Raw genomic sequence first — 25,555 nt, forward strand, 5'->3', positions numbered from 1 at the left:
CACACTCCTCGACTTGCTCCCGTTCTAGTGAATCAAGACTTATAATAAACTGGATGAATGGGGAACATGGTATGTTAGATGAAGATAACTACTGGGGGGAAGAAATTGGACAGAGAGAAAAGATAGGGATGTGAGAAGGGAGATGTTTAGTTTTTTATAAGGACAAGAAAGACTCCATGGAGGTGATTTGAGTGAAGGCCCGAAAAAGATGAAGAGGAGGGCCGCCTGGGTCTCTTGGAGGGAACTTTCTAGGGCAAGTGAAGAGTTGTTGCAAAGAAGCTGATGGGGACCTGCTCAGCATGCAGGCAACATGGAGGAAGCCCGTATTCCTCAAGTGGAGCTGAGGAAGGGAAGTCGTAGGACGTGCGGGCATGGCTATAAAGGAGTCCAGATGGAGCCGGGCCTCCTGGGCATTTCCCCTGAGTGAGATCGCAACTATTGAAGTCTCTTGAGCAGAGGAGTGTCGTGAACTGAATTAGTGGTCTAACATGATTCGTCTGCTGCTGGGTGAGAATACCCTGAAGGGGACCAGAACTGAAGCGAGGCAATAATCCAGCCGAGAGCCGAGGGTAACTGGAAAGGGGACGGTAGCAGTGAGGGGTGACAAGTCGTCAGGCGCCAGCCAATTGGAAAAGCCAGTTGGCTATGATCGGGGGAGAGAGGAGAGGAGATGATGTGACCCCACAGTTTGGGACCTAAGCCACTGAGATAGAGGAGTTGGAGGTAAGTTACAGATCAGGAACTCAGCTTTGGACATGATGAATTAGAGCTATCAGACATTCACACAAAGAGGTCAAGGAGGAAATTTTGTAGAATTCAGGGAAGAGGTCACCTGCTAGTCATGAGCATGTAGTTTCCTCTGTATAAATGCTCCATCTGCTTCAGCAGTAATTTTTGCCCTCTCTCAGCCTCACTTCCTGTAATGCCAGTGGCTCACACTGTGATGGTGGTTTTTATACCTTTAGAGTTCCTTCTTAAAGACTCCCTGGTCCCTCAGGTGAGCTTTCTGCACAGGCCTCCTCCATCCCCTCCTCATGAGCCTCACAGAGACCTCTTAGCTCTTTTCTCCCACTACCTGATACTCAGTTCTCTCCTTCCCTTCCCCCAGGGCCATTATAGCCACCAGCACCTAAAAGCCACTGGATTCCCACTTCCCATTCAACAAGCTGATTGATTTAGTTGGATTGGGATGGTTTTGTGGCTAATTCATTGTCTTCTTAAGAGGTTCAATTCAACACTCTATAGACAACTTGAGGCTTCTTTAATCATAAAAATAAAGAGCCAGTAACTCTTGCTTCCAGATTCTTCATGAACCAGGATCATTTCCTCTTTTCTTTTGGTCAAGAATTCTGAGAATTCAATTAAGTGTTTGGGCATTTCAGCAGCTTCAAAGAAAGATTTGGCTGTAGGGCCTTCGGGAAGAATACAAAGGCTTCGCTTTTCACTCTGAGATGGAAGCCATATGGAGGTTTGGAGATGAAGAATAGGATCGTCTGGCTTGGATTTTTTTTTAAATGAGGATCACTCTACTGAGAACAGGCTGAAAGATGACAGCGCTTGAAACAGGGGGACAGTTGGGATGCCATTGCAATTCTCCATGAGAACAGCGGAGCCAGGGAGAAGTTGTGGAAGAACTGGCCTGTTATTGAAAACAGAGCTGACAGCATTTGCTGACAGATTGCATTTGGGATACAAAAGCAAGATAGGAGTCAAGAATGATGACCAACGTTTTTAGACTCTGTGACCAGAAGGATGTTTTTGCTGTTTTCTAAGTTGGGAGGAGAGATGACCGAAGGAGGGACAGGATGTGTGATGACGGTGAAGGAGGAGAAGAAGCCTTGTGATGAGAGACAGGAGCCAAGGAACAAGGGTACTTCAAGGAGCTGGGAAAAGCCAGACAAGTGCCTAGAGAAGGAACCAGCTCTACCAACCCCTTGACTCTTGCCTGTAAGATTCCGTTCAGACTCAAACCCTCCATAACTGTGAAAAGAATAAATTTGTGTTGACAAATTAATTTAAATCAGGAAAGATTTGGGCAGTAGTAAGACACGAACACATTTGAGGGAACTAGCAGCATAGAAAATTAATACACAATTAGACTTGAAAGTAGAGATGCTGAGTGGCCGGTGGGAGAGTCTGAATTCAGGAGAGAGGTGTGGAAATAGGAGCTTGGATTATCACCAAGTAGATTTACTTAAAACCAAAAGCTTGCTGGGCGAGGTGGTGCATGCCTGTAATCCCAGCAGCTCAGGAGGCTGAGGCAGGAGGATCGGCAGTTCAAAAACAGCCTCAGCAATGGCGAGGCACTAAGCAACTCAGTGAGCCCCTGTCTCTAAATAAAATACAAAATAGGGCTGGGGATGTGGGTGAGGGGTTGAGTGCCCCTGAGGTCAATACCAGGTACCAAAAAAAAAGAAAAGAGAAAGAAAAGCCTGGTTGAGAATTCCAACAGAATGAGCAAAGAAGAGAAAAGAGGCTTTTAGACTGTTTCTGACCACCCCAACATCTAGAGGTCAGGTACGTGAGAAACCAGCCAAGAAAAAATGAGAAGGAGCATCCACAGAGGCAAGAAGAGAGGCAAGATTTTGAGGTCCCAGAGGCCAAGAGAAGAACGTGTTTTTGGAGTAAGCAGGTGTCAAGTTCAGCTCCATTAAATAGTTGCAATTTAATACTCAGATATAATCTAATATCGAAGTTTTTGATAACTCCTCTAAAGTTCTAGGAAGGACAATTGGTAGTTGAGAGTGGGGTAATTTATAGAACATGCTGATAGTTATCCTTTTAGGGATTGCCTAGGTTCTGCTCCTCTCTGGAAAAGCCACAGATCTGGCAACATTTTGTAGGTGTTCAGAATGGTGCCATTTATCCATTTATTCATTGGTGGGTTGCAATATGATTTATTGTAAATCAGGAAATCTTTGCAAGGGAAAGCTGTCTCTACTAATAACATACTGAGGTAAGGGGTATAAACTGGGACTGGCCAGGGCAACAGGGATCTGTGGCTGTCCAACTCCTCGGTTTCTTTCTCAATAACTATTGAAGAGATACATTTGCTCCCTGAAGAAAACACCTTACACCTTGACTGACATATGGGTCAATATTTTGTTTTTAGCTTTCATTGAGTATCAATATGTAGGAAACAGTTGGGAAAGATAAGCAACTCTTATATTTTGTAAAATCATTATTGGAGACTCTGTCTGTTATTTTGTTCAGAGTTCCTCACATGAAGAGACATGGAATAATTCCTCTTAGAAGTGAATGTTGGGAAATGCATTGCCCCTTCCAAGGAGCTGGTAGGATCTTGCATTCTATTCCTAGATGTTGCAAGCTCAGTAATACATCAGTCCTCCCTCTTACATTGGCAGTCACAAGCTAGAGCTAGATTGTACCCTCAAGTTGCTTCTAGGGTCGATGTCAAAATTTTCCCAGTTGTGACTTTTTTATCCTCAAGCATCTGTGAAGTACCTTGTATGTGCTGAGCTCTGTAGATTAATATGGAGATGCAGAAGGGACCCACCAGACCTCTCTCCCTTCAATTCCTGGCATCTTCTTGGTCCTTGAGCCTTTACCTACTCTTCTAATATGTTATTAAGATCTTTTCTTTGCAGAAGCTTTGGATTCTTTCAGGAGAAAGGTAAGTATAAATTAGATAAGATGGAACTGACCAGCATATTAGGGGCATGCTAATCAGGAAAGATTTGGGCAGCGGTAAGACACGAAGACATTTGAGGGAACCAAGAGCCCAGAAATTCATACTTGGCTACTACGGTTTTTAGGAGGTTTGAAACTCACTACTGTGTTGTGGTTTTTTTTGGTGTTTTTTTTATTGATTGTTCAAAACATTACAAAGCTCATGACATATCATCTTTCATACATTTGATTCAAGTGAGTTATGAACTCCCATCTTTACCCCAAATACAAATTGCAGAATCACATCAGTTACACATTCACAATGTTTACATAATGCCATATTAGTGACTGTTGTATTCTGCTGTCTTTCCTATCCCCTACTATCACCCCTCCCCTCCCCTCCCATCTTCCCTCTCTACCTCATCTGCTGTTGTTCAATTCTCTCCCTTGTTTCCCCCCACCTTTCCCCTCACAACCTCTTATATGTAATTTTGTGCAACATTGAGGGTCTCCTACCATTTCCATATGGTTTCCCTTCTCTCTCCCTTTCTCTCCCCCCACTCGTCTCTGTTTAATGTTAATCTTTTCCTCATGCTCGTCCTCCATGTTCTGTTCTTAGTTGCTCTCTTTATATCAAAGAAGACATTTGGCATTTGTTTTTTAAGGATTGGCTAGCTTCGCTTAGCATAATCTGTTCTAATGCCATCCATTTCCCTGCAAATTCCATGATTTTGTCATTTTTTAGTGCTGCGTAATACTCCATTGTATATAGATGCCACATTTTTTTTAACCATTCATCTATTGAAGGGCATCTAGGTTGGTTCCACAGTCTAGCTATTGTGAATTGTGCCGCTATGATCATTGATGTGGCAGTATCCCTATAGTACGCTCTTTTAAGATCCTCAGGGAATAGTCCGAGAAGGGCGATAGCTGGGTCAAATGGTGGATCCATTCCCAGCTTTCCCAGGAATCTCCATACTGCTTTCCAAATTGGCCTCACCAATTTGCAGTCCCACCAGCAGTGTACAAGTGTACCCTTTTCCCCACATCCTCGCCAAAACTTATTGTTGTTTGGCTTCATAATGGCTGCCAATCTTACTGGAGTGAGATGGTATCTTAGGGTGGTTTTGATTTGCATTTCTCTGACTGCTAGAGACGGTGAGCATTTTTTCATGTACTTGTTGATTGATTGTATGTCCTCCTCTGTGAAGTGTCTGTTTAGGTCCTTGGCCCATTTGTTGACTGGGTTATTATCTTATTGTTTAATTTTTTGAGTTCTTTGTATATTCTGGATATTAGGGCTCTATCTGAAGTGTGAGGGGTAAAAATTTGTTCCCAGGATGTAGGCTCTCTATTTACCTCTCTTATTGTTTCTCTTGCTGAGGAAAAACCTTTTAGTTTGAGTAAGTCCCATTTGTTTATTCTTGTTATTAACTCTTGTGCTATGGGTGTCCTGTTGAGGAATTTGGAGCCCGACCCCACAGTATGTAGATCGTAGCCAAATTTTTCTTTTATCAGACGCAGGGTCTCTGATTTGATATCTAGGTCCTTGATCCATTTTGAGTTAATTTTTGTGCATGGTGAGAGAAAGGGATTCAGTTTAATTTTGTTGCATTTGGATTTCCAATTTTCCCAGCACCATTTGTTGAAGATGCTATCCTTCCTCCATTGCATGCGTTTAGCCCCTTTATCAAATATAAGAAAGTTGTACTTTTGTGGATTGGTCTCTGTGTCCTCTATTCTGTACCATTGGTCCACCTGCCTGTTTGGTACCAGTACCACACTGTTTTTGTTACTATTGCTCTGTAGTACAGTTTGAACTCTGGTATCGCTATACCTCCAGATTCACACTTCCTGCTTAGAATTGCTTTTGCTATTCTGGGTCTTTTATTTTTCCAAATGAATTTCATGATTGCTTTATCTATTTCTACAAGAAATGCCGTTGGGATTTTGATTGGCATTGCGTTGAACCTGTAGAGAACTTTGGGTAATATCGCCATTTTGATGATGTTAGTTCTGCCTATCCATGAACAGGGTACATTTTTCCATCTTCTAAGATCTTCTTCTATCTCTCTCTTTAGGGTTCTGTAGTTTTCATTGTATAAATCTTTCACCTCTTTTGTTAGGTTGATTCCCAAGTATCTTATTTTCTTTGAGGATATTGTGAATGGAGTGGTTTTCCTCACTTCCATTTCAGAAGTTTTGTTGCTGATATACAGGAATGCCTTTGATTTATGCGTGTTGATTTTATATCCTGCCACTTTGCTGAATTCATTTATTAACTCTAGCAGTTTCTTTGTAGACCCTTTTGGGTCTGTTAAATATATTATCATGTCATCCATAAATAGTGATAATTTAAGTTCTTCTTTTCCTGTTTTTATGCCTTTAATTTCTTTTGTCTGTCTAATTGCTCTGGCCAGTGTTTCGAGAACTAAATTGAATAGAAGTGGTGATAGAGGGCCTCCCTGTCTTGTTCCAGATTTTAGAGGGAATGCCTTCAGTTTTTCTCCATTTAGAATGATGCTAGCCTGAGGTTTAGCATAGATAGCTTTTACCATGTTGAGGTAAGTTCCTGTTATCCCTAGTTTTTCTAGTGTTTTGAACATAAAGGGATGCTGTACTTTGTCGAATGCTTTTTCTGCATCTATCAAGATGATCATATGGTTCTTGTCTTTAAGTCTATTGATGTGGTCAATTACATTTATTGATTTCCGTATATTGAACCAGCCTTGCATCCCAGGGATGAATCCTACTTGATCATGGTGCACAATTTTTTTGATATGCTTTTGTATCCAATTCGCCAGGATTTTATTGAGAATTTTTGCATCTAAGTTCATTAGAGATATTGGTCTGTAGTTTTCTTTCTTTGAAGTGTCTTTGTCTGGTTTCGGGATCAGGGTGATGTTGGCCTCATAGAATGAATTTGGAAGAACTCCTTCTTTTTCTATTTCTTGAAATAGCTTGAAAAGTATTGGTATTAATTCTTCTTTGAAGTTTTTGTAAAACTCCGCTGTATACCCATCCGGTCCAGGGCTTTTTTTGGTTGGTAGTCTTTTGATGGCTTCTTCTATTTCTTCCTTTGTTATTGGTCTGTTTAAATTGTGTGTGTCTTCCTGACTCAATCTGGGCAGATCGTATGACTTAAGAAATTTATCGATATCTTCATTATCTTCTATTTTATTGGAATATAGGGTTTCAAAGTATTTTTTAATTATCTTCTGTATTTCTGTAGTGTCTGTTGTGATATTGCCTTTTTCATCCTGTATGCTAGTAATTTGAGTTCTCTCTCTTCTTCTCTTCATTAGCATGGCTAAGGGTCTGTCGATCTTATTTATTTTTTCAAAGAACCAACTTTTAGTTTTTTCAATGGTTTTTTTTTGTTTCAATTTCGTTGATTTCTGCTCTAATTTTAATTATTTCTTGTCTTCTATTACTTTTGCTGTTGTTTTGTTCTTCCTTTTCTAGTTTTTGAGGTGTAGTGTGAGTTCATTTATTTGTTGGTTTTTTCTTTTTTTTGAGGAAAAATCTCCAAGAAATGAATTTCCCTCTTAAAACTGCTTTCATTGTGTCCCATAGATTCCGGTATGTTGTGTCTGTATTGTCATGTGTCTCTAAGAATTTTTTATCTCCTCCTTTATGTCTTCTGTAACCCATTGATCATTCAGTAACATATTGTTCATTTTCCATGTGATGTAGGATTTTTCCTTCCTTCTTTTATCATTGATTACCAGTTTCATTCCATTATGATCAGATATGGTGCATGGTATTATCTCCATACCTTTATATTTACTGAGAGTCGCCCTATGGCATAATATATGGTCTATCTTTGAGTAGGATCCATGTGCTGCTGAGAAGAATGTGTATCCACTTGATGATGGTTGATATATTCTATATATGTCAGTTAAGTCTAGGTTATTGATTGCATTATTGAGTTTTATAGTTTCTTTGTTCAGCTTTTGTCTAGAGGATCTGTCCAATGGCGAGAGCAGTGTGTTGAAGTCCCCCATAATTATTGTGTTGTTGTCTATTTGACTCTTGAACTTGAGGAGAGTTTGTTTTATGAACGTTGCAGCACCATTGTTTGGTGAATACAAATTGATAATTGTTATGTCTTGATGGTGGATGGTTCCTTTTAACAGTATATAGTGTCCTTCTTTATCCCTTTTGATTAACTTAGGTTTGAAGTTGATTTTATTCGATATGAGTATGGCCACTCCTGCTTGCTTCCGAGGGCCATGTGAGTGGTATGATTTTTCCCAACCTTTCACCTTCAGCCTGTGTATGTCTTTTCCTATCATATGAGTCTCCTGCAGGCAGAATATTGTTGGATTTGTTTTTTTAATCCAGGTTACTAGCCTATGTCTCTTGATTGGTGAATTTAAGCCATTAACATTTAAGGTTACAATTGAAATATGATTTGTACTTCCAGTCATGTTTATTTATTTATTTATTTTAGTTTGGCTAGTTTTTCCTCTTTGGTTATTTTTCTCCCCCTTTACTGAGATACCTCCCACTGTTAGTTTTGGGCACTATTTTTCAATTCCTCTTCTTGTAATATTTTGCTCAAAATGCTTTGCAGTGCTGGTTTTCTGGCTGCGAATTCTTTTAGCTTTTGTTTATTGTGAAAGATTTTAATTTCATTGTCAAATCTGAAGCTTAATTTTGCTGGATACAGTATTCTTGGTTGGAATCCATTGTTTTTCAGCGTTTGAAATACGTTGTTCCAGGATCTTCTCGCTTTCAAAGTCTGTGATGAAAAATCAGTCGTTAACCTAATTGGTTTACCCCTGAATGTAATCTGCCTCCTTTCTCTCGTAGCTTTTAATATTCTCTCCTTGTTCTGTATGTTGGCTATCTTCATAATTATATGTCTTGGAGTTGGTCTATTACAGTTTTGGATGTTTGGAGTCCTGTAGGTTTCCAGGATTTGGCAATCCATTCCATCTTTCATCTCTGGGAAGTTTTCTAGGATTATTTCATTTAATAAGTTGTCCATTCCTTTGGTTTGATATTCTGTGCCTTCTTCTATCCCAATGACTCTCAAATTTGTTTTTTTTTATGAGATCCCATATCTCTTGGATAGATTGCTCGTGAGATTTAAGCATTCTTTCTGTGTTGACTATATTCTTTTCAAGTTGATAAACTTTGTCTTCATTGTCTGATGTTCTGACTTCTACTTGATCTAGTCTATTTGTAATATTTTCGTTAGAGTTTTTAATCTGGTTTATGGTTTCTTGCATTTCTAGGATTACTGTTTGGTTTTTTTAAAAATCTCTATCTCCTGCTAAAGCTTGTTCTTTGCAGTTTGAATTTGTTTGTTTAGTTTATTTTCAAAATATACTTTCAATACTTGGACTTGCTGTCTCATGTCTTCTCTAATATTTCGTTCCATCTGAGTTAGGTATGCCTTGATTTCTTTCCCTGTCCATGTTTCTGATGCTTCTAGGTCCTCCTGTAGATTTAAGTTGCCTTGCATTGTTTGTAGTCCTTTTTTCCTTTGTTTTTTCATGTTGTTCACGTTACTTTCCAGCTCTGTTTGACTGTTTTGTAACTGCTTTTTCCTATACATTTGTTTTGGCTTTGTATATCTCTGTTGTCTCTCCTTTGTGGTTGGAGATTATGCCTAGAAATGTTGGGCTTTATTGTACTTTAAAGCTGATTCATTCAATTCATAAAAGGCTTCCAGGTTCTGTATGCATATAGTGATTTGTTGTTTGTTCTTAGGACTATATGTTTAGGTTAGGTGCTATGATGGTACAAGGGTTCGTATGTCTTGGCTACTTTAGAAGATTGCTCTACTGAAGGTGGATACTAACAGGCAATTGGATCAGGGTATTGGTAGTAGCTAGGTATTTAGGAGCCCTATAGACAGCCTCGAGACATTCACCTATTTGCATTTAGACAATTACACATAATGGAAGACGTAATGCTTGGGATGAAAGTTGGGGGTTAGGGGAATGAAGGTGCTCTTAAAAAGAAAGAAGGTGAGAGGGATAGATAGATTAGAGGAGAATGAAAAGAACAATACAACTTGAAATGGGAAAGAAAGAGAGAAGGAAAAGAGGAGAAAGGAACAGAGAGAGAAGAAGAAAAAAATATATATTGAAGTCTTAGAGATCCATTTTCTTCTCTTCCAGTAGGCGGAGCTGTGCCCTCCGAGCAGAGCTTCTGCTCTCTACCTGCCCATAGCAATCCCTGTAAGGCATCTCCTGGGGGTCTCTCAGACTTATCAGTCCAGAGCCGTTTCACTTCTCTGGCCCTTACCCCCCTTCCTCCTGTCAGCCAGCCAGCCAGGTCCTGTTCCCCAGAAGCGGTTCCCCAGAGATCTAGTTACACTTGCAGCCCCACCGCGTGTCCCTTTTAAGCCCCAGTGCTGTGTTAAACTGGTGGCTAAGACCTTGGGAGTCACCGCTGGTGATATGGGGGGTTGGGGGTCGGGGATCCCCTCTACTTCCCTACAGACACGACCCCTGAGAGGTCCATGAAGTTTCCTGGCTTCTTGTATCTGGATGGGGAGGGAGTCACACACCTGCTAAAGTGGATTCTGCTGGGAAGGAATTCCGTCGGCTGAACTCCGATGACGTCACCTTTCTGCTATGGCGGGCCCCAGGCTCCTTGCCAGAGTGTCCGAAGGGAGGGGTGGGACTGGTCCGTCCCCGGTTGGCCTCAGCTCCTGGCTAGTTAATTCATGAAGACTTGGCTAAAGACTTCTTCCTGCCAAGCTGCATCTTGGAGGCTAGCGGGACTCAGTCACATTTGCTGCGGGCAGACAGGCGGGTAGTCGCGGGCCATGGCGCGCAGACTGTGGCTGGCGGATCTGGACCTCTGCATCTCGTGGGGCAATCTGTCGCCTCAGAAAATCCTAGTAGCTCCCGGCCGGTCTCTCTTCAGTGGAATTTTGCTGGGAGATTCTCCATTGGTAGAATCTAAGCATTATCTATGCGTCTTTATGACCCCATCACTGGGGGGGGCGGTATTGAAAACACTGCCTCTCCGCCCGCCGCCATGTTGGATCTCCCTGTATGGTCACTACTGTGTTTTTAAATGAGAAGAAGGAAAAGACTTTTTAATAAACTATAATTATTTCTAAAGCTATGTTTAGCATCTTTACTAATATTACTAAAGAGTCTTTGATCAAGTAAAGCATATGAGGATATTGTCATAATCCTAAAATGCTAGAAGTGCTTATGTGTATAGAAACAGAATTCATGAACTGGGTTTTTAGTAGGATTTCTTCTAGGGTTAAGTGATATGTGGGTTCTTGGGTATACAGTAGCTTATTTTTTAGGACATGAAAATGATGACTAATGCAATTTTAAAAAGAAATAATCTGTCTACTTGTAAGAAGATGAACTCAGATTTCAGTTATAACCTTGGGAAGAGACTAAAGAAAGAAGCTGGGGTAGCCTTCCCAGCCAAGGGAAAGGCAGCAGGAGTCAAGCCAAAAGCACTCTCCTGGGGGCAGACCAACATCTTCCAATGTAAGAAGCACATCTTTATGTCTGTGCAGCACATCAGGTTAAAGGAAGTGGGTCAGTGAAGGATGAGCTCTTCCTTTTGGTAGTTTGCACCTTCCAATCATGGAGAAGGATGGGAGTTGGTGGGGATAAGGAGAGACTGACAGGGAGTAGCCTGGGAGGAAGGGGATGGAGAGGACAGAGAATGCCAAGTTCAAGGAGTCTGCGTCTACAAAGTCAGTGATGTCGAACATTTCTCTTCTCCCACTGCAAATGGAAATGAGTATGAAGCCAGTAACATGAAACATTTGGCCAATGTATGGCGTTAAAGGAATCACACTGTAATTGTGGGATCTTTCACCAGACATGGTGGCACACACCTGTAATCCCAGCAACTCAGGAGGCTGAGGCAGGAGAATATCAAGTTCAAAGCCAGCCTGGCCAGCATAGCAAGACTTGTCTCAAAATAAAAAAGGGCTGGGGATGAAGCTCAGTGGTAGAGCTCTTGCCTAGCATGGGTGAAACCCTATGTTCAATCCCCACTGGGCCTCACTATGTCAGCTGTGCTAGGCAATAGCTCAGAGTGTGTGCACGCATGCACACACACACAGATTGATTTTGAGGTCCACTGCCTATGATCAAATATGTTGCTTCAACATCAGAAAAATAACTAGACACTGTGATCAGCATTAATTTAAGCTATTTTAAAGTTGATCTAACAATACCCTGGATCTTGCATTCTTTTATTTTTAAAAGCAATGTGAATACAGTCCTATTTCTTATATACTATAAGTAAAATGCATCTTTTAACCAATGTTCATGCCGATGTTTTTATCCTGCCGACTCACCGCCGTTACCATAGTGACATTTAGAGAGGGATCAGATGCCTTTGTAAGTTTAAGGGCTATCTGCGGACCTTGACTAGCCCAAGAGGAGAATTCACTGAGATCTAGAGTGCTTCAAATGACATTGTAAAAATGGGATTGCCTGAAAATACAGGTTTGTCTCACAGCAGAATTCCTCTGCACACAACGTGTGATCGTGCCGGAACGGGGTCCCTGGAAGCTCTTCATTTTGTTCCTGTCTCCAGGCAGGTGGTGGCTAACCCACAAAAGTTGTCTGCAATTTTTGTACTAATGCGACTCACCCAAGACTGCCCATTTCGCAATGCTGCTGCCAGTTTAGCTGCCAAATGAAAATAACTTATGGCACTGCACCTTGTCATCTTTCTTCTAGATCTCCCTTGAGTACCCGAGGCTGTTCAAAACAGAATTCTGAAGACTGGTTAGAAATAAAAGCACGAACTTCAGGGTAGACCTGACCAGAAAGTGAAGCCTGATTCTGACTTTGCAGGGCAGGGGAAGCCTCTTTAGACCAGGAACATTAGCAGTGGTCTGAGCTGCTGCTCTGTAAAGACTGGCCACCTCCTCCTCCACCTCTACCTATACCTCCACCTCCACCCTGGAAGCAGGGGACTCCAGGGTCACCAGCAGGCTATGAGAGATGAGTGCAGTGGCTCAGCTCGCACATTTAGGAATGAACTGCTTTTCAAAACCCATTTTGTGCCCACTACCTGACCAAGCAACATCACCACTACCTGTGTAAAATATGTCACCGCCACCATAAAATGTTAACATTCAGTGGGGCAAGAAAGTCCTACCAAGGCTGATTGCCCTGTGTTAGTGGGGATTTCTTCTTATGGGAGGGTTTGGGGGGTACCAGGGATTGAACTCGGAGGCACTCAAAAACTGAGCCACATCCCAAGCCCTATTTTGTAGTTTATTTAGTGATAGGGTCTCACTGAGTTGCTTAGCGCCTCATTTTTGCTGAGGCTGGCTTTGAACTCGCAATCCTCCTGCCTCAGCCTCCTGAGCCGCTGGGATTATAGGCGTGTACCACTGTGCCCAGCTGAACTTTATTTCTTTGATGATTGATATGAGGCTACATGATTAATTAAAATAATAGGGGGCTCTTGTTCTTTTCATTTGATTTTGGGATTTCAGTGTCACTTTAGGTCAAAACCAAAGACATTTTGAGAAAGATGAGAAAAACGCATTGATTTTCTCCTGGTTTTCTCATCAGTTATTTTCTGTAGGTTATGAGAAAATGAAAAGCTTTTAAACAAAGAAGAAACCAAATTGGGGGGTGGGGTCAGGGGGGGAGAGGAGATGTTATTGAATTTGGGTCTTTATTTCTGAAGAAGAATCGCCTGGAATTTTATAAAAGCCAATAATACAAACATCATTCTTGTGTTTATATTAGGAAGTGAGCATTTTAAAACATGCAATATGTATTTTAAACAGTTTTCTTCTTTTTAATCTTGCGTTGCACCCAAAGAATGCGAATGGTTACCAAATTGGTTTTTGGCAGAGTTGCTTGACCCTTAAGAGGAAAAAAAAAAAGAAGAAGAAGTGTTATAAGATGTGATTGTAGCACATGACAAAGTCATGAAGCCTCAACTCTGAGCAGATATTAACTAATCCAATGATGCCAACCAGGGAGGTTCCCTGAGGGCATTTCTCTACGTTACATTATGCACATTACGTGGTAATGAATGACAGTTTCCCTGGCGCCAAATAGAGAGATTCCTTTATTAAGAGAGCAAAGTGGGGCGGGGGTGGGGGGGAAGCAGATAATAACTGAGCTTATCGTTGAACAGCGTGGCCTCCTCATCCGTACACTCCAGCTTGTCTCCATGGGTGCTGGTTATCTCAGCAATAAAGCATCCCGTCTCTTGAAGCAGGTTTCTTCCTACTCCCTGTAAACCAGAGGAAGACTGTCTTGGTGTGTGTGCTAGAAGGAATTGGGTAAAACGGGCATGGCCTGCTCCTTGTCACTAGCAATAATCAGGTTTTCACATCCACCCTGAACATGGCCCAAAGCTCATGGCATATAAGGAATCTGAATGTTTGTGACTTTGGCTCCTAGGAAGCAACAGTTGTAGCAGCCCAGGGACCCATTGATCCATCTCAGCTTCTCTCAGCAGAGACATTTTGTTTTCCCAAATCCTTCACCATGTGCTAACAATTAGATAATGACTCCATAAATGTGGAGCAGAGGCAGTGTCATGGACAGTGGGTGGTTTGTTTTCTTAGTTCTTTATTGAAAACATATGGAGAAGTTTATATATAAATAGGAAACAATAGAAAGCTACCATCATGTTAGCAGCTAATACAACTCTACATGAATGGAAATCAAACATCTCTACCTACGCCAGAATGCTGGCTTACTGATACCTACACATCCTGTGTTATTTGGCTATAAAAAATGTTTTATTAAATTAGGCTTTTTATTCCTAGTTGGGAAGAAATCTGGAGCAAGAGTTTTAGCTTTTATTTTCTATCCTCTCTTTGTTTAATTAAATTGCTTTATTAGCTGGGATAATAAATTCTATCCAAGCAGACCTTATATTGAGATCATGAAGTTAAAAAAAAAAAAAAGAAAGAAAGAAAGAAAGAAATCTATACGTTTCTTCAGCTACAGTCTCGATTTCTGATTTAAAAGTGTGGACTGGTGGCTGGAAAGTTAGAGGTGACCTCGGGAGACAGGGCAGTGGGGAGAACCCACGTCTGGAGGGGCAGACCTCTGTGAGTTCTGACTGCACCACTTACTAGCAGGTAACTGTGGGAAAGTTAGGAAGCCAAATGAACCTCAGTGTCTTGTCTGTGAAATGAATATAACAGCAGTTATCTTGCAGCACATGGGATGAGCTGCAAAGCATTCTGCAGTGTGTGTCTTGTAGGAGGCACTGAAAAAAATGCTAACCTGTCATCATCATAATCAGCTTTCAGAATAGTTGGTATTGGCACCATCCTGACAGTCTAAGAGGTATTGATGGCCAGTTCTGAGAACAGTCACACAATGGTGCTGCTGTTTATCAAGTGCTAACTGTGCACCAGGCTCTGCAATGCAGTTGCTCACAACTCCATGAGTTGGGGATGAGGGTGGGGCACTATCATCCCCATTTCACGGCAGAAGAAGCTGAGAGGTTACGTGGAGCACACAAAGTCACAGCGCTAAAGATTGGTTATTAAGAGGCTGCCACCCAGTCAGGCAGACTCCAAAGCCCATACTTTTCGTCTCTCTGTGAAAATGGCTGCCACATAGATAGCTCATGCTACCTTTGAAATGTTCTTTGTTTACATTACTCTGTATACTCCTGTCAACATCCTGTGACATGGCACAGTGGCACTCCCAAACTGTGAAGTCCCCTGTCCTTACCACATTTATTCATTTGCAATTAAAGGAAGCCAGGAAGCACTTAATGAACATGTTGTTAGAAGCCATGGTAAGTTGAGTTCATGCAATGCTTTCACCCTGGTCTACAGAGGTCATTTCTTTAGAGGTGCTAGAAGCTCCATGTGCACAGGTTCATTGTTCAAGCTTAGGAAAGAGCATTTATCCCAACCTGAACACGATAAGGCAAGGGCCAAGGTGGGGTGACTTAGGGAGAAGGAGGAGGCCAGTCTCTCCATCCTAGTAGCCCAGAGTGTCAGTTGCTATGTCAGGAAGAGAACAAATGAATCCAAGCCTGGTCCACCTCGCCCGGCTGCTCATTAGTGTGGGATCTGACTGCTAAACTGTTCACTAGTTCCACTTTTAACCTAAATAGTACCCAATTAGGAGCCCTTCACATGAATTTCTTGTTGGAAACATAGAATATTCCCACAATATGGGAACCCTTACATATAAGATCACCCAATTCTGTTTTCATTTGTAAAATATACTTGTTTTTTTTTTCTCCTGTTTACAGGCAAGGCAGAGTTTGGGGTGAGGAGGATTGGAGGCCTTCAAGGGGAAAGAATTAGTACTGCCAAATCCCAAGTCCACCTGCTGACCTAGCAGCAACGTACAGTTAAATGATCCCTGAATATAGGCCACGAGTGCAAATATTTTGCATATTATTAATTCTAATGATGCTACTACCGTGATTCTGTAGCCACCAGCTGAAAGCCGAGGTGGCCTTTTCTATTATAAATGACTTGGGTCTTTCAGTGAAAATCACCATGAAGACAGAAAATTCCTTAGAAATGAAAGTGGAAACACGAGCAGGCTTCTGCTTCGTTAACCTCCTCATCATTAACAACGACAACAAAAATGCAGGCGTCTCAGGGCCTCCTGTTCAGGCCTATAAATGCTGGCAGTACCCTCCCTTGGAACCCGCCTCTGCCCTTGCTTTTTTGTGGCCTCAGTGTGTTTCCACAGCAAATGTTAAGAAATCACTATAAAGTGGAATCTGCTTCAGGAGAAAAGATACTTATGCAACTTTCAAATTGTTATGTAAGTGAAAAGTCATCTTAATGCAGAACAAGTGTGTCACCACTCCCGTATCCATGCCAGCAGTGGCACTGTGGAGTTTCAGAAAGCAAAGGAATTCAGAGCAGGTGCTACCATTTGCCTGCTGTGTGACTTTGAATGAATCACTTGACCTCTCTCATCCTCAGATTCTTTCCTATAAAACTACATCAATAATAAAAACTCTTTGTTGATTTTATGAGTTTCCAAAGAAGACTGAAAGAGATTGCAAATGTGGAAACTCTCTGGAAGCAGTATACCAATGTGATTATTGATTTGTACTAGATGAGTAATGAAGAATGAGTAATAGTGCTATCCAAACCAAATAGCTGATCAGTCTTGGAGAAGGGGGTGGCTCTTGGGAAACAGAGGGCCTGACCAGCTTGAAGGCCCAGAAATTCGCAAGTCAGGGCTGGGTAGCAATTTAGCTGTGCAACCTGTCGAGAGCCTGTTATAGTCGAAGCTCTTGCAGTGACGATATTGGCTACATCAAATCACTGTAGGCTCTCTTACCAGACTTTATTTGGGAAGAGTTTACAAACTGGCAGCCTGGCAGAGTTGCCTGGGATTAGAGTGCTGTGGTTTCACACCAGGGAGAGCCGTGTTTCATGTCTTGTTCTATTAGTGCCTCCCCAGGGATTCAACAGATGGCACAACAACAAAACCAGAAACCCAAGACAAACCTGCCAGTTTGATGCCTTTTAGCTCCAGCAGAACTCACAATTAAAATGAGATAGAATATCTCTGTGGAGGGAAGAAGTGCAGAAACAAGTCCACAGGGCACGCCGCCTTTTGTCTGAGCACGTCCAACGCTCCCTGGAGATCCCTGCCACGTAGGAGGGGCTGGCACAAGCAGAAAATTAGCTGAAAGAATATTATTGCTAATAGAAATAATTGAGCAGCTTTAATACATTTCCCTTCATTGTATTTTTTTTTTCAATCCTTCCAAGGCAGGGCTTGAGTTTGGCAAATCCCAGGGTAAGTGACTGTGCATCTCAGAACCATCAGGTAACGTGCAGACCAGACCCTGAGTCAGGCAGAGCCACGTCTGTCTTGGGTTTTGATTGTTCCCAAGGAGAAAGCATGGAAGCGGCAGAAAGGAACCAAAATTTTTTTTCCTCTTTTGTTCAGGTAAATATTTCCAACTACAGTCTGGTGATGGAGTCTGACTCGGGAACCTTCTTACCCACGGGGCTGCAATTCACTGGCAGTGACAAGGCCAGGGCCATCATGAAGGAGGTGATGCGCCTGCTGCAGCCCCTCAATGTCACCCAGGTCTTCAGTGATGGCGAAGGGATGGACATTAGCTTCTGGATCCAAGCTGGAGTGCCTGGTAAGACGAAAAGATGAAGTCCATGTTCCTTTCGTATGGCCACCGATTTAAAGTGAAATCTCTATTTAACGAGGCACAGTGGCTGCTCGCAGGCCAAGTGATGCGTGGAACCCCTAAGCTTTTGTCTATCAGGTACAATTTGATGATTCTAAAATTGGGATAATGGTACTCAGTTTGCATTTGTTACCCATCTGTCTTTTCTTTCTAAATGATAAGTTCCTCTCCCCTCCCCCCCATCCTGATTTAATGACTCTAGGATTTGGCCTAGAAATCAGTTGTTTTGTTTTGTTTTTTAAAGAGGTATCTCTGGTGACTGTACCACAGTGATCTCAGAATCAAAAGTTTGAAAAACAGAGTAGAAGGCAATTAGGATCACTGACACCCTTCTCATTCCGCACTGTATCAGGAAACCTTTACTGATCTAAATTCTCTACCCAAAGAGCATGGCATCTGAAACCTTACCATGGGAGATTCATTCTTTGAGGGTGGGGTGCTTCCTGCTAATTATGTTTTTTTCCTTAATGCAAAGACTTCCATTAAGAGGTTGGAGTTAAACTGACTTGCTCTGATTATGATTTTCATCATATACATATCCTGAAGAGAAGCCCTAAGTCTCTGGGGATAAGGATGGAATTATGAAGTGGGAACTTACCTGAGGAGGTGACAGAAATAGAGGCAGAACAGTCTCAAGAAGACAAAACTTGTACAACTTCATGAATGTGCCCAAGCCCAGGCATGGAAAAGTGCTCTTAAATGTTCATGACTCCTGTGGTCCCCAGCACCGTTATATACATAATCAAAATCTTGTTCAAGGAGCCATCTGCAAATTAGTCTGTATTTGTATTACACAAATAGGAAGGCCAGACTTTGAACATTTTAACATTATTGTTTCCAGAAACTATGAAACATTTCAAAGATACAAAAACAGTGTCTTCGAGGCATACCCCACTCTAGTTTTGTTTTTGTTTTTGTTTTTCCCTGTGGGCAAAATAGATTTCACCAACAGCATACTACACAGATTTGAGATTTATAAAAAGCTTATTATTGAGATATTGAAGGTTTTAAGGCACATTTTAAGTTTTAAGGTTTATATTAATCTTCCAAAACTAGAAATAGAAGTTTTCCTTTATTCTAATACAAGAACCTGGGCTGGGGATGTAGCTCAGTGGTAAAGCACTCACCCAGCCTGTACCAGGTCTTGGGTTCTGTCCCAGCATGGAAAAAAAAAAACAACTAATACATGGACCCAAATTCTCTTCATTTGTTATGTATGTCATTAACAATGATGGTGTCATCCCTGGACAGATCCATATATCGACATATATGTCATTGATAAACTTGATCGAAGTTAAGGGAAGAGAGTTTGCCCTGTACATCACATAGAATAATCTGCTTGAAATTTTGAATTTTTACTGAGCCTAAACTTTTCAAAAGGAAATTATTGAAATTTGAGAACCCCTAAGGAAGCTTCAGGTGGCAGCTGTGAGGAGCAGAGTGGTAGAAGAGGGTGAACTTCCCTGGAGACCCTCTGGGGTGGTCATGGGAAGTGAGAAGGAACTAGAACCTACAACAGCATTGAGGCACAAAACCTTGTGCTGTTCCTGGCTTTGTCGTGTGTGACGGCGAGATCGCACTGCACGTCCACCTGATCCCTGAGGAAGGTTCTGTGTGGAAAGCATGAGTTGATTTGTCTTCACCCGAGGGAAGGAGGCCTGGTCCTTCTCAGCCTCAATGAGGTCAGATTTGAGATCCACCTGCTGAAGTGGAGAGGGGAAATTTGAGCCTATTACCATTCCTGAGGAATTAACTTACAATTTGTTGAGCTCTTGCTATTTATGGGGTGCTACTTTTGCAGACGCTGCCTTTGAATCCTACCACCATCCTGTGAAGTAGGTGAAGAAACAGATTCAGAAGGGTTAAATGACTCAGTACAAGTCAACACTGCTGTCAGGGCCAAAGTCACCCTGAGAACGAGCCAGGCTGGGTCAAGGCTGCTGGACTTTTTGCACCATGAACAACACAGGGACGTTGGAATGCTGAGATGGTCCTCCAGATATCTGGCAGCCTCTACAATGTTTATCTTACCCAGCTCTTGCTTATGCAAAGGACTGCAGTTCACTGCTGCTCCAAAATAATTTACCTCGGGGAGAGAGGAGTCTGTTATTGTAAATAACTACTTGTTTTTTCCCTCACATTCTTGGTTCCACTCCCCTCCCTGGCTCTGTAGATTAAAAAGGCAATAGTTCTTTTAGATGACTATAAATGTTTCCTGGAATTTTTTAAATATTTTTTCCTTTAGAGTATTGAAAGGATGAACCAAATTATCTCAGCCTTCTCCTGAATTCTGTTCAGCTGTCTTTTGAAATTTCAGGTTTGGGCTATTCCTGGAAGAAACAATGGAACTGCCCACATTAGAACTTTTGTTGCTTATTGAAAATTTCAAGAACTTTCAAAAACAAAAGAAACCAAAGAAGCATAATTGATCTAAAAAAGAAAACTTCTCTGTATTCTTAAAGACCTGGCAAGTAAAATATTCAAACCTAAGGGTAGAATTCAAAATACTATTTAAGTTATGTTTAAATAACTGCTTACCTAAAATTTGGAAGATTAATGAGAAGTAATGTTTCCAAATTCCATCCATCTTTTTTTTTTCTTTCATTTCTCCCATTGTTTCAATGAACCAACATTGATTGAGCCTCTAGTGTGTTTAATCCTATAAAATTTGTATGATGCTTGGGCCCTGGTTTCTTAATGTTCCATATATGCTGAATACCAAAATATGAATTGAGAACACAGAGAGAATTAAAATTCAACCTGCTTTTCACTAGTTATATAAGACAAATAGATCGATTTATGACAGTATCATCTTTGGAAGAGGAGAGATAATGTCCTTGACCTATCTAGATGAAATCTGTAGCAAAGTAAATACAAGGCTTTGGAGGAAAAACTTTAAAAAATGAGTATCTTGGATGTAATTTCTGCATAAACGATCTATTCCAGATCTTGGTATTCCAGCCTTCTGTCCTTCTGCTTTCCCCCCAAATCCTAGATGTTCCTTAAGGCACACTCTGCAGGTACTGTTCATTGTCCTTCCTCAGCCCATGGTGCCCTATTACTTGTCTGAATTTCCAAAGCACCCCTGGTCCTTATTCACAATCTGGCACTTGACCGCTTATGACAACATTGCTCTTGGATGCATCCTGCATCCAGACTTTAACCATCAGTTCTTAGAGTCTAAGGCCAGTATTTTCTACTGCCATGCCTTTCACATAGCTTTTAGTTTAATTCTGGAAAATACTTAAGTTCTTGCAATTCTAACGTGAGAGTAGAAACAAAGGCGTTGAAAATAATGTTTGATAAGGTTTGGGTCCCTTACATTAAGAGTGTAGATAAAAGGGTTGGGATGTAGCTCAGTGGCAAAGTGCTTGCCTCCCATATGCGAAATCCCAGGTTCAATCCTCAGTTCCAAAAAAGTAAAGAAGAAAAATAAGGTGAGGGGTGTGGGGGAGGGGAGGTAGAAAGGATGCCATGAAAAAAGTCAAAAAGATTTTGAAATATTGGAAGAAAGATATATATTAGGAAGTCCAGCAATTACAATTATTTCTCTTAAAAGAACAAAATTTGAGAAGATGTTGAAAAATATCTTCTAGTACTTTAATGATTTTCCTGCATAAAATGGTGAACAGCTGTTTGCTGAGTCTTTCAAAGATAATTTCAAAGATCACTTGCGACAAGTGATCTCAGAGGGGTTTAAGTTAGTCTCTATTCACTCCAGAGAGTGAACAGACTATAAATTTAAAAATTTGTGCTTGATTTTCTAAGTGCAAATTTAGAAATAGGAGAAATTTAAAGTAAACAGGACTTGGAAAACATTTGGTTGCATGTCCCAAATTATAATTGAGGCTTTTGGATTGTTGCACCAGTCAATGAGACAGGGGACAGAGGAGGAGGAGGACCAAATGAGGATACTTGGTGGAAATGATGATTCTCTTAGTATGAGCTAAAAGAGAGGAATCTCTTTCAGTTTGAATATTTCAGTACTAAGGTATAATATATGGTTCTCAGATGTCCCTAAATGCATCCCTCTTGAACATCTTTCTTTAGAAACTCCTTCACAAAGCATACACTAATGGAAAACTCAGATACCCTCTTAATATGACCTAAGAGAATGATTCCACTTTTATTCCATATATACCAGTAAAAGTTTCCTCCTCTGCCTCAAAATCTGTGATTTGACCTTTTTCTCATTTGTTGGCTTGTGGTAGAATGTTCTGGAAAAAATTAGAGACCTTGAATATTCTGGCTTCTCAGCTTCTAACTATATGTGCAAATAATGTAATTTTTCTTTCTAAGCCTCACTCATTTATTATTGAGTATCTTCACTAGTCATCTACTGTCTAGCACTGGGCACTCAGTAGTGAAGGGAGTGGTGGAGATCCCTATCCCCAGAGACAACACAGTCCGGTGAGTGACTCGTGGGTATCTCATCTGCAAAGTGCATATGGTAACTTACAAGTCATCGTTTCCACCAAGTATCTTCGTGTGTTCCTCCTCCTCCTCTGTCCTGTCTCAGTGACTGTAACCACAATCCCCAAACCTCAGCAGAATCTGGAACATGCAACCAATCTCCAAGTCCTGTTTCTTTTAAATCCCTCCTATTTATTCAACCCACTTCCTCCACCCCACCCCACAGACTTGTCTCATCACCACTCACTGATTCCTACAGCAGCCTCCTAGGATTACGCTGACCCACGTTCCCAGTCTCCTTCCACCCACTCATTCCAGAGCAAACTGCCTACATTGAACATCAGTGCATAAGCTGGGTTGCTTTTGTCTATGAAATAAAACAGAAGACCCAACTCAGAATGGCAGGAAGGGGATTTTTAAACTTCTCTTAAAAGGAATGTCCAGTCATTCAGCCACAACAAGGACCTCAGTTCTTTACAGCTTCACATTGCCATCCTTGGCATGTTGACTTTTATCTTCAGCCTTGTCGCCTCATGGTCTCAAGGTGGCTGCATTTGTTCCAAGCTACACATGTTGTACAATAGTGGAAGAGAGAACGTCTGTATTATCTCTTTTTAAGAGTGAGGAACTCTTTTCAAGAAGCCGTAAAACAGGTTTCTCCTCAATCTCATTGGCCAAAAGTGTGACACGTGTCGGTGGCTGAGAAACATTCTGCTGATGGAGTAGAACTACCCAGGTTGGCTCATGGGGATCCAATTCCACTTCCTGGGCATGGAGTGGAGCCCCATATCCACTGCAAATAGCTTCTGGATGTACAAGAAAATGTCTTTAGGAAGAAGACAAGGATTTCCAATGTGCAAAAAATTAAAAGTAGCTGCAATGTCAGATCGTCTGTCCTCCTCGTTTAAGACCCTTCGCGGTCCCCCATTGTCTCCAGAGCATTATGCGTCACAAAAGTGTCTACTCAGCACAGCCTGCGAGGCTTTTCTCATTCCACCTGCTTTGCCTTTGGACCTTCCCTGTTCTATCTTTTCTCACCAGCCAGTTCCATGATTCGGCTCTCTGTTCTCCTCCTTTTCAAGGCTTCTCTAGTCTCCTGTAGCCCTGATAAGTGCCCCTGGAGTGTGCCTCTCCAACTCTCTAAGCTCACCTCTCTTTGGTTTATGGGAGGCACTTGAGACACACTTGTTGATGGTACAGAACTTGTTGAACAGAACTTGCCCAGCCATTACTTACACGCTGTCCTTACAACCGTGATCCACCGTGAACTCCTCGGAATCCCCAGTGCCTGAGCAGTGGTGTCTGTCCCCCAACAAAAGTCTATGAATTGAAGTCTAAAGAAGTAGGCTCCAGGGTTCTAGGAGGAGTAGAGTGCTGTGAGAGAGCCTGGTTATGTGCAGTGCATTACCCAAGGATTACGTTAGTAATAACGTTGCCTCACTGACCTGCGCTCTTTTGCTACATGTTAAATAGGGTTTAAAAAAATCATATTTTGACTTCTTTCCTCTTTTGTATAATAGTTCAGACTCCATATTGAAGTACCCAATACACAGATTACTCAGAATTTCACATATTTTCTGTATTGCTTATTTCTTTTTTTTAAAAAAAAAGCAGATTTATTTTTCTTTAAATATTTATTTTTCACATCTTCATACATGTATTTTGTATAATGATGACCATCTCCTTCCATCATCCTTCCTATTCCCCTTCTCCTTCCCTTTCCCTCTCACCCCTAGTCCCTATCTAGAGGTAATCTTCCTCCCATTCTCTCCCTCCCTACCCCACTTCGAGTCACCCCACTTACATCAGAGAAAGTGCGACTCTTAATTGGCACTAAGCAAGCAAGGTCTATCAGCTCTGGGGTTGTAGGAGAAGGAGGAGGTGAAGTTAGGAGATTCTGGCAAAGGTAGTTCCAACTTTATGACAAAAGTGAATCAGACAGAAGCAACAGAGAGAAGTAGGTGGAAAATGTGATGAGCTTGGAGTTCCAGCTGTCACACTTTGCAGTTTGGTTTTATGAGCCAATAAGTCCTCTGTTTTTTGTTTTTTGTTTCCATAGGAGTTCAAACTACATTTCTGTCACTTACAATCAAAATTCTGACCTTTCTGAACTTCCCTGTTCTGGTTAGTGACACTCCCACTGGGAAGTCGCCAAGCTGGGAAATCTCCAAGTCTTCTTTTCCTTTCTTCTACAAGTCCTGTCAATCACCATGTCCTAAGAATTCTTCCCAGCCAAGAAGTTGAACATCCTAAAATACTGCTTTGGACCAGTTACTTGCTCTAAAGCCTCTAAAAATATGAATCTTTTTCAAATTTTGTTATGATTATAAAATGATAGGTGGAAAGATTTCATACGATGCCTTCAAACTAATGGGTTAATTTTTCCACCATAGATTTCCCCTGCCTTTTTTTAAAATTTTTTTTATTATTTTTTTATTTTTATTTTTATTTTTTTATTGGTTGTTCAAAACATTACAAAGCTCTTGACATATCATATTTCATACATATGATATGTCAAGAGCTTTGTAATGATAGGTATTGCTTATTTCTGTCCAGTATTTCATATGGCATTAAGCAGAACTAAATTAAAACTTTCCATTTTGACATTCCCAAAGGCCTTTCTTCTAAAATGTTCCAAGAAAAGAGACAATGAGGACACAAGTAGGCATCAATGTGTAAAGTAAACAGAAGGTTCCGCCTCTGGACCCATGTCACGTAGGTTTTCCGGTCACCAGATGGAAGAATGCAACCCAGCAGTCCTATGTCACCTGCTGTCCCTAATTAAAGGACACCTCCCTTATGGTGAAAACACTCTGTGCAGTGGAGTTTGAAGAACGTATTGCTCTATGGGGAGGAGACCTCACCCCACTGGAAACATGGAAAGGGTGCTCTCCCTGTTGTGGCTGTAGTCCTGAAACCCTCACTTAAATGGCTGCGCAAGTTCTGTTCAATCAACAAGCATGTCTCAAGTGCCTCGCATAAACCAAGCACTGTTTAGACACGGAGGGTAGAGCATGGAAAAGACTTACCAGATCTCAGCCCCTGAGCAGTTTCCATTGCAGGAGAGGGCACAGGGACAGTGTGAAGAAGGGGACTAGAACAAAGAAATAAATCAAGAATGGAGAAAAATCTTGGGGGTTGATGAGGGTCATACAGAGAAGGCCAGTAAGTGGCTCCCTCTTCCCTCTTCACCTCAGGTGAGTCGGGGCTCTGGCTTTACTCCTCCTTGACCCTTTTATTCCAGATGGGTGTGTACAGCAGCCACATCAATACTGCACCCTAGAACTGCACGTAGGAAGAACAAATGAGTTCCTCACCCTGCTCCCCCTTGCAGCACGTCTGCTTCAGCCCTAACAGAAGCCACTGGGTGGCA

The 25,555-nt window shown here is 41.5% G+C and overlaps 1 protein-coding gene across 2 annotated transcripts in view; it reads left to right on the top strand.

Moving 5' to 3' along the window:
- Cpq (carboxypeptidase Q) overlaps positions 1 to 25,555 on the top strand; it is a 448,367-nt gene that overhangs the window by 351,302 nt on the left and 71,510 nt on the right. For both annotated transcript variants that reach the window (XM_077105576.1, XM_076835947.2), the window contains exon 7: positions 17,514 to 17,715. In XM_077105576.1, the coding sequence (XP_076961691.1) occupies positions 17,514 to 17,715 (202 nt within the window). The remainder of the gene's footprint in view (positions 1 to 17,513; positions 17,716 to 25,555) is intronic.

This window comes from Callospermophilus lateralis, chromosome 16, assembly GCF_048772815.1.
Source record: "Callospermophilus lateralis isolate mCalLat2 chromosome 16, mCalLat2.hap1, whole genome shotgun sequence".
Taxonomy (NCBI): Eukaryota; Metazoa; Chordata; class Mammalia; order Rodentia; family Sciuridae; genus Callospermophilus; species Callospermophilus lateralis.